This window comes from Pygoscelis adeliae, unplaced genomic scaffold, assembly GCF_000699105.1.
Source record: "Pygoscelis adeliae isolate BGI_AS28 unplaced genomic scaffold, ASM69910v1 Scaffold286, whole genome shotgun sequence".
NCBI lineage: Eukaryota > Metazoa > Chordata > Aves > Sphenisciformes > Spheniscidae > Pygoscelis > Pygoscelis adeliae.
This window is the reverse complement of record NW_008825076.1, coordinates 7970249-7979366: the sequence shown is the minus strand read 5'-3', so window position 1 is coordinate 7979366 and position 9118 is coordinate 7970249. Positions and strand designations below refer to the sequence as shown.

Below are 9118 nucleotides of genomic sequence, written 5' to 3'. Positions count from 1 at the left end.
CAGAGGAGTAGCGGGGCACAGAGGATTAGGGACCTTCTCCTGCAGGGTCCCCGTGGGCAGCCCGGCCCCGGGTGGCCCTGGGCGGTGGGGACAGCTCCTGACCCGCACGCCTTGGGTGTCTCTTCCAGAGTACCTGGAGGAGTTCCCCGGGGACGGCCGGGAGTGCGTGAACTGCGGGGCCATGTCCACGCCGCTCTGGAGGAAGGACGGCACCGGGCACTACCTGTGCAACGCCTGCGGGCTCTACCACAAAATGAACGGCATCAACCGGCCGCTCAAGCCACAGAAGAGGCTGGTAAGAGGGGGAAACCCCGCAGGGATCCCCTGCTCCACCCGGGGGGTGGCTGGAGGGCAGGAGCCGGGGGGCTGTTGCAGTGTCTGCGCTGTCGGGGTCTCCGTATTTGTGTTAGGGCCTGTTCGACCCTTGGTTCTCCCATGAATAAAATGCCATCAGCACCGGCAGGAGTCCCTTGTTGCGGTGCGGAGCTGGCTCGGGTCAGGAGGAGCGGAGTGAAGCTGGGGGGGGATTGCCGCCCCAGCGGAGATGGGGCAGCAGGGACCGGAGGGGTTCCGGGGCTGCACGGAGGGGCTGCGCCACAGCCGAGCAGGGGCCGATGAGCCCTGCCTGCGGTCCGGGGCTCTGCGGGCTTCCTCCAGCTCCGTTCCGGCAGCAGGCGCGTTGCTTTTTATTCTGTAATAATTGCTATTGTTATTTCCTAGTTCTTCATGCAGACTCACGTGGTCTAGGCAGGGTAGATGAACAGGAGACAGGGCTGATGCTGAGCTGGCCCAGGCAGGTTTGTGGCCACTCGCATTGGGAGCAGGATGGGGCCCGGTTCCCCTGCTGCCTTCACCCGCCCGCCTAAGGGGGGAATTTGGGGTTTGGTAGTTCCCGGTTTCTCTGCAGGTTAAAGCATTATTTCCCCCCCCACAACACAGTATCGGGCTTCCTCCAATTGGCATCCCATCGTGAGAGAGGAAAGGCGCCTCCTTTTTTTTTGTAGAGTCGCTTTGGGATGTTTAAATTTGGTGGTAACAGTTTTGGTTTCAGAGCCTGTCATCAGAAGCCGTCATTACAAACAGGATGTTTGTCGGAGCCGTGCCGGGGAACAGCTGGGAGCTCCTTTTGCTTTCGCTCAGGGCGTATTCCCGCAGTTATTTTTTTGCATTGCAAAACAAATTATTAGCAATAACCCAACAGTGACAAGTTTCTGTGTAAGAAAACCATAAAAAAAAAAAAAGTTGGGATTGAACAAGATGTTTCATTCCGATTCCGATCGCTGAAATGCGGCTCTGGATTTGCAAAATGAAATCACCCTGTTTTGTTCATCACATCAAAATCGAGGCGTTTCTGTGAAACATTTAGCATTATCCAACATGATATGCCTGTCTCACCAAAACCCTCCTGGTCTCCTTTAATGTAATGACATTAAATCTGCACCCCGGCAGCGGGCTCTGGTCGCTGCTGTGCTGCAAATCTCGGAGCTACGCTGCTGATTTCTTCAGAGCAAATACGATCCGTGCATAGAGAGATAGGTGCAAACCAACTTAAATCCAACTCTGCATTTCGTCCTGGCATCAAAACATGGCGCTGGGTGAATTTCCAGGGTTTTTTTGAACAGCTTTTCCCCAAAGGAATTGGAGGGATCTCGCTGCTATTCAGTATTTTATTTCGGTGCATGGGAAGGGAGCCAGCCTTGCGTTGCCTGCACCCTACCCACGTGGTGCAGGCAGCGCTCGGGAACCCCGAGCTCCCTGCCTGCTCCTCTGTCATTGCTGGCAGAGCCCCATACGTAGCACCCGTGAGGCATTTTTCGGCAAACATTTCAACAAAGTTTTCTGGTGGAGAACGCTGGTTCGCAGAATTAAGACCATTTCCCAGGGATGAGCAAATCTTGCCAGGAATTATCAAAGCAATTCCAACCTTTTTTATTATTATTTTAGCAATCAATACAATAATGATAAAGCCCAAATGAAAGAGCTGATTCTTATCCAGGGGAAATGTTTCAGTAAGGTTGAAATACTTGAGGGGATTTTGTTTTAAGGATTAGAAAAGAGGCTGCAATTTTGACTTTCCATCCTGACTTTGGAATGAAACATTTCAAAATCTTGGATTTTCCCAAGGGTTTGAAATGTCATGTTGCAACAAGTTCTGCCCCGTTGGAGGAAGGGGGATCCACTGATGGTGGACAAGAGGGTGCCAGGCGTACTCCGCAAATCCACCATCGAGGGAGCGACCTGCACCTCTGTGGCTTGGGATGTTTCTTCCCCTGAAGTATTTCCATGGCGGGGGACGTCTTCCCTGCTCCTAGCCTCACCTGCATGGGCTGGGTGGGAGCAGAGCAGTAAGCGCGGTGACACACCACTGCTCTAGGAACGATGAAATCGGCTGTTTCACAATGCGGTGAAATACCGACGCGGGAAGGAAAAATGGTTGCTTTTGTCCTTTACGTTACGACCTTTGTTCTGTAAGTAGATGCCGCGCTGGGAGTTATTCTGATTTCTGTTTTCACAAAGCAAAGTCCCGCTGAAAGCCCTGGAGAACGCAACGTGGCCCAGATAACACTGCGGGAATGACGTCCTGCAGCTCAGTAGCGCTCAGCCTGCTTGTGTGTGTGAGAGGGCGAGCAGTAGTAGTGTAGTTTCCAGTTCATTTTTTGTTTCTTTTTTTGAGATAAGGGCAACATCCTCCACGCAGCAGGGACAGCCGTTTTGCTACAGCCTGTGCCTGGATTCAAAGCACTGTGGCTTTCGGCAGAAAGGATTTATCTTAGAGGAGGGTGGAAGCAGCATTTTATTTTAGGCAGTATCTTTTCTAGCCAAAGTTTCTTGGCTCGTTTCACAAGATGATACCTTAGACCCAGTCCTAAAAGCCAAACCACTTTTAGTATCCAGGAGCAGCCGCTGAAGCATCCTTGCGCATGCAATTTCCCCGTGTTAGGAGCAGAGCTGCACCGCACGGTGCAGCAAGGGGGGGCAGATGCAGCAGCCGTCCCGTGCTCAGCAGCTCCCACACCGTCCTGAGTTGAAGGACTAACCTGGAGTTGAGTTTTGCTGGCTTGGCCCAGGGGGTGTTTTTTCAGCCTGGCCTTTTTTACAGTTTGCAATGCATAGCGGGTTTGGTGACGCTTTTGGGGAAGGTGGGGATGGGACTGATCACAGCCCTGGGACAACCTGATAGGACCCTAGATCTGTGCAGCGTTCGTGGTGTGTGCCTTGGCTTCCTCCTGGCCATCAGTTCCTGTGGCTCCCTTGTCCTCCGAGATGTGGGTTTTCCCAGAGCCGTGATAGCAAAGGCAAATCTCAGATGCTGCTGCTGCCTTTGGCTCTGAGCCTCAGATCTGCCCACTTTCAGGAACTGAGCTCGGGTATCTCAGCACACTTTGCGGCAACCTCTTTCCTATCGACACCAGGTCCCCTTCGTCCTGCTGGCAAGGGAGGCAGAGGAGCACTGATTAAATCTGGGGGTTCAGAGGCTTCTTTTTTTCCTGTGAAACCCTGTCGTTTCATTTCCACCTTTGAAAAGGAGGTGAAGCAAAGTGTCTGATGGCTTTGGGCTCCCTCAGAAGGACCTGCCCTGCTGGCTCTGAATTTTTTGGGCTCTCCAAGCAGCACTCGCACACGGTTGATTCGATAGGCACCAGCTCACCATTCCTTGAGCTTATCAGCAACACTTGGCTGTCAAGCCTGGTCCGTGAAGAGTTTTTGTTTGAGTGTATGCTGCATTTGTATAAATAAACACTGGAGCACAATGTTGAAGTCAACAACTTCCTAGACAAGGTCAGAATGGTACAAAGGCAGCCGGGTGGAGGCAAGCAGAAATGCATTTTCTTTTAAGGGAACTGCTGGGAAACCAGCAATAATGTATTGTACCCTTGTCCTTCAGTGAGCAACAGTAGCCTTGACCGTCTCTTTCTTGCTAAGCTGGCAGGTTGTGGTGCAGGGCCAGGTTCTCACAGGGTTTCTGGGGTTTATATTGTAATATTTAGCTGTGGAGGATGGTTTCTGCTCTCCCTGGCTGTGCGAGGAGGAGGCAGCCCACAGAGTGATGTGCAGGAGATGCAGAAGGCATGTGCCACTGCCCCAGCAGAAAGCCCGTGAGCAGGCCATGATGGCAGGGCGGGCAGAGCTCTGGCAGGGCTGGCATTGCCCTTGGGCCACCGCTCCCACAGGTCTCATTGCCATCTTGTCTGCAAGCCACAGACAAAGTGTTGTATGAAATAGGGACAGCGTGTCCCTCCCTCCCAGGGGCCTACGGTGACCCAGAAATCTCGGGGCTTTCCAAAGGGCTTTGCGTTGGCCTTCCTGCATCCACAGGCGATGACAGATCTCACCAGCCCACGCCGGGCACAGTTACCCCAGGGCTGAGTGCCTCCAAATTCCCCTCCGCACCCACAGCAGGAGCTGGCCCTCAGAGCCCCTTGCACCCGTTGGGTGCTCAGCACCTCCCTCTGCTCCCATCAGGGCTGAGGTCCCTCCTGGTTGCAGGGGTGAACAGCACAGCCCCGGCAGCTGAAAGGCTTTAAGGAAGCTCTGTAGCAGCTCCAGATCTTGCTGTGACAGCATGTCCCATATTAGGGACAAGGATTGCTGCCCCCTCCTCTGTGCCAGGCTTGTCAGCTCACACGTCGGTGTATTATTATTTTTGCCTTGTTATTTCTTGAAAGCTAAATAATTTCCAAAGCAATACCGTTATTTGCAAATAGTTGCTGAGACCTCTTTGCTGAGCAACGCATGAATCAAAGCTTGGGCATGTCACTTGTGTCTCTTGAAACTCAAAGCTGATCTTTATTTGACTGCTAACCTTGTAAAAACATTTCATTTTTATTCCTACTCTTCCCACCTCATTCGTCATATTGCTCAGTCATGATATCAAGCAATAATGGACGAATAAACAAACAGGGAGTTCCTTATTGCTTGCATCACCTATCATCTGCCTTTGAGAGGAATCAAAGTGATTTTTCCCAAGGCTGAAGAATGTATTCAAACACCTGAATGTGGAGAGCTTGTGATATTACTTGTGTCACTGGTATCTTATACTTAGTGAAGTCTTTTGTTAAAATAGTTTCAATACCTAATGTTAAGAGACTTCCAAATGAAATGCCTGTTGAGCTGACAAGTCTGTATATAGAGACTTGTGAATTTTCCAGTGGCGTGGAGTACAGTTGTCAGAAATGAGTTTGCTGCTTCTGCCAGAATATTTTCCTTCTCCATTTGGAAGTATTAACGTTTCAGAGCCAGCGATCACTGCACTCACAAAATAAGTCATTAATTAACATTTGCACAGTGTTTTGTCAGCCTGTAAGAGAACAGATTATCTGCGAGACGCGCAAAGAATAACCTCCCTGGTCCCATCATGGGCCAGTTCAGTTTGGTTCTGCTCAGTTCAGCCAATTGATTCCAGTTGTCTTAAACCAGAGATTAATTGGGATGTTGCTAACTTTAGTGGTAGTTCTGAGTACAGAAAAACAGAAGAAGAGTTCACTTAAAGCATGAGGAGTTTTCTTCGTGTGCTTAAAGCCTGGCTGGCGTTTTCCATCTCTTTCTCCATCTGAGTGGATCTCCTGGAGGAAAGTTCTCTCTGCTCTGAGTCCTGATCACTTCCAGCAGATTTCTTGGAAGTTTGTGAAATGAGTTGCAAGGATGTTTGCCAGGTTTACCAAGCTCAATAAAAAAAGCACTTGCAAATTAGAGGGATCTCATTTGAATGTAATTTCTTTGATCTGAATTTGGCTATCGTGTGTTTCACATTTTTCAGGAAATAGCTGAAATTACAGATCTTATTTTTATATGAAAGAAAACTTCCCAACTAATCATTCCTATGTGTGCATTCATGTGTGTGTTTGCTTGTTTTTAAGTCTTCATCTAGACGTGCTGGCCTATGTTGCACTAACTGCCACACAACCAATACCACCCTCTGGAGAAGGAACGCCGAAGGGGAGCCCGTCTGCAACGCCTGCGGGTTGTACATGAAGCTCCACGGGGTGAGGAGTGCGTCCGCACTGGGAGGGACCTTTGGGTACTGGGATCACCGCCCAGCAGGTCCAGGATATCAGACCTGGAGGGACCAGACTCTAGACTGGACCCAGAAGAGCCGTAACCCAGTCCTGTCTCCTTGAACAGTTAAAAGCTCAGTCTACTGAGGTTCTCCACAGTAAGGCTGAGGGGGTACTGGAACACTCTCAGGAGGTACCTGCATAGAGGAGAGATTTCTGGCACTGGGTGGCTCTTAATTAGGTTGTTTGCCAAGTTACTCCCCAAAGAGAAAGCTTAGCAGGCTCCAGTAGCTGGAGACCGAAGCTCCCCAAACCTAGACTGGAGATAAGGAGCATATTTCTTCTCGATGTGGTAATTAAGAATGTGTGAAGGATGCTAAGGTGTCCACATGGAGGCTGGCTGATAACATTTATCCACAGAGGATGGGAACTGTTGGTAACGTCCATCAGCCAAAGAGGAGACTTCATCCCTCCATATAGGCCTCTTAAAATTTCTGCCATAAAGGTTAAAGTCTCTTTATCCCATGACCGTTCCCTCCGAGCCATGTAGGCTCTCAGTCTGTCAGTGTAATTTAATAGGGCCCTGTCATAAAGGTCACTAATAAATCAGGAAAAGGAAAATAGGAAATAAAGGAAAAAAACTAAATTTGTGGGAAAGCCTTAGCTGTTAGCCTTATACATCTTCCAGCCAAGGCCTGCTGCAGAGAAAAATAGCACTTAGTGAAGGACAAGGACTTTAGGTGCTTTGCATGAGCTACAGCACGTAAATAAGAGAGCAACACGTGTGTGGGAAGGAGCTAAGTAAAATACAATATTAATGATTCCAAACTTTATGAATGTCAAGGTACCACGACCTCTGGCCATGAAAAAGGAAAGCATCCAGACGAGGAAAAGGAAGCCTAAAAACATTATCAAAGGCAAAACCTCAACAGGTACAGTGCTGCTATGATCCATCACGGGGGCTCGGAGCACAATTCACCTCAACATGTCTTCTGCAAGAAATTACAATAATTAGAAAATAATATTGTGATTTTTTCCCTGATGATTGCTTTAGATGTAGGGCCTGTATTTATGCCTAGCTCTCATGTGGAAGGAGGATGCTGGGTGGGAAATCTCACTGCTGTCATATTCCCGTGAGGTTCCTCTGCGCTGTGGGCACCCAGCTCCAGCCCAGCAGTGCTCGTGTTCAAGAAGATCTGGGCTAAATTGAGTAATGGGAAAAAACAGGGCTGGGAATGGTGTATTAAAGAGTTGAGGGGAAGGTGTCATGACGCATTCAACGTTAGCCCATCCGGCCTGTACCAGGACCAGCACCGCCAGGCTGTGAAAGGGTGCTCCTCCTCCTCCATCAGCACCTTGGCAGCCAAATACAAAGCCTTACCCTGACAGAGATGCGGTGGAGAAAGAGAACAGTAGAGTCGTGCCATGAGATGTGATGGTAGCCACTGAAATATAAATTTCCTTAAGTGCAGATTTGCACCTATGTTGCTTCACCGTCCTGTACCGATTGTCTTCCAGGGTCTACAACTTCGGCCACTAACTCCCCTTCTTCCATTACGAACTCAGACAGCACGGTCACTTTAAAGTCAGAGCCCAGCGCGACCTCGCAGTATCCCGGACAAACCATCGTGTCGGTGTCCCAGGTAAGGCACAGGGGCCCGCAGCCATCGCCTGCTGGGGTGGATAGTAGTCACTGACCTGGGGTGCCCTGATGAGGCTAAGCAATTAGGTCATTGCATTGGGGGCCACCAGCCTGATGGACTGCCTCAGACTGAGGAAAGCAGGGAGCCAAGATGTTGCGGACCAGGAAGGGCTCCAGCCTGTTGGCTCCCCATCAGCTCTTCCATCTTGCAGTGGGGAACTGGGAGGTCCAAGCCCTGCTGCCGCGGAGGCGATCGGTGGTGAACCGGCTTCGGCACCTAGCTGGGTTTAATTCCCGTCTCCTGCCATGAAATCCTGGGAGTTACAACCCTGTCGAGTTGGTGGGATCAGCCCAGGGTGGAAACCTCTGTAGCTCCCAAGAAAAGGCTCCCTGGGCATACGTTATCCACGCTTTATAGCCCTGAGGTACTCAGTGCTCACAGAGCTGTAATGCTGTCAGAGACCCCAGATTGCAAGGCTGTGTTTCTGCCCCGAGGATTTCTTTGGGGCAGGTTGCTGTTTTGTCTTGGCAGGGGAAAAAATGGCTCTAAATCAACCCACACATCAAAATCTTGTGACCCAGTACTATCTTTAAGCTGGGTCTAAGCCCTCCTCGAGCTGGATATGCATGCATGGAGGGGAAGCTCAGCTCCAGTGCCCAAGCGCCTGGCACGGCACCAGCTGCACTGTAGGGGAGAGGGGTTTTTTTGCCTGAAACAGTTAAATCTCATGTGTGCTGTGCTCTTAAAAAATATACATACACCTAGAGATCTCAAAACTGGACATGTTTAGTCAATAAATAAATGCAGACGGGCCCAGGATGCCTCCTCCCCGCTTGTTCCTTGTGCTTGCTGGGGATGGAGCACCCTTCCTGCCCGGCTCCAGGATGCTCCGAAGGGCAGCAGTAGCATCAGGGATAACCCACCATGTCCGTAATCCATCCAAGTCCTACCACTGCGTTACGACAAGGGGGAGAGTGACCCATTGGCTAATAACAGGCTTTCTAATGACTTTCTGCTTCCCTCCCCGGGGCAGGCGCAGAGCCAGTCGGATGAGGCGCTGGCCAGCGGCCACGGCGAGTTCAAATTCGAGCCTGAGGACTACACCTTCTCCCCCACCACCATGGCCCCTCAGCCTGGGCTGAGCGTGCCGCTCCGGCAGGACTCCTGGTGCGCCCTGGCGCTTGCCTAGAAACCCCCAGTCTCTGGCAAAAAGCCTCAGGACCAACGTTTTCAGCTGGCCCTGCAAACGGCCGACAGGCAGGAGGACGGGCTGCCCTAGTGCTTTGGGACTGCGGGGTGTCGAGCCACGGCCAGAGGACAGGTTTCTCTTGGAGGATGCGCGTGGAAAACGCTGGCTGGACGGGGCCGGGATGGCCCCCGCTGTGGCACCAGATCCCCAAAAAGCTCATCCTCAGCCAGAGCAACCCAGGGTTGGCTCCCTGAGGCCGGAGCCCCGGGGCCACCTCCGTTTTCCTGGGG

The 9118-nt window shown here is 51.1% G+C and overlaps 1 protein-coding gene across 1 annotated transcript in view; it reads left to right on the top strand.

Annotated features, from left to right (window-relative positions):
• GATA5 (GATA binding protein 5) overlaps positions 1-8836 on the top strand; it is a 9892-nt gene extending 1056 nt beyond the window's left edge. The window contains exons 2-6 of the mRNA XM_009326883.1: positions 129-295; positions 5859-5984; positions 6841-6928; positions 7515-7639; positions 8673-8836. Of these exons, the coding sequence (XP_009325158.1) occupies positions 129-295; positions 5859-5984; positions 6841-6928; positions 7515-7639; positions 8673-8828 (662 nt within the window). The 3' untranslated portion in view covers positions 8829-8836. The remainder of the gene's footprint in view (positions 1-128; positions 296-5858; positions 5985-6840; positions 6929-7514; positions 7640-8672) is intronic.
• The last annotated feature ends 282 nt before the right edge of the window (positions 8837-9118 follow it).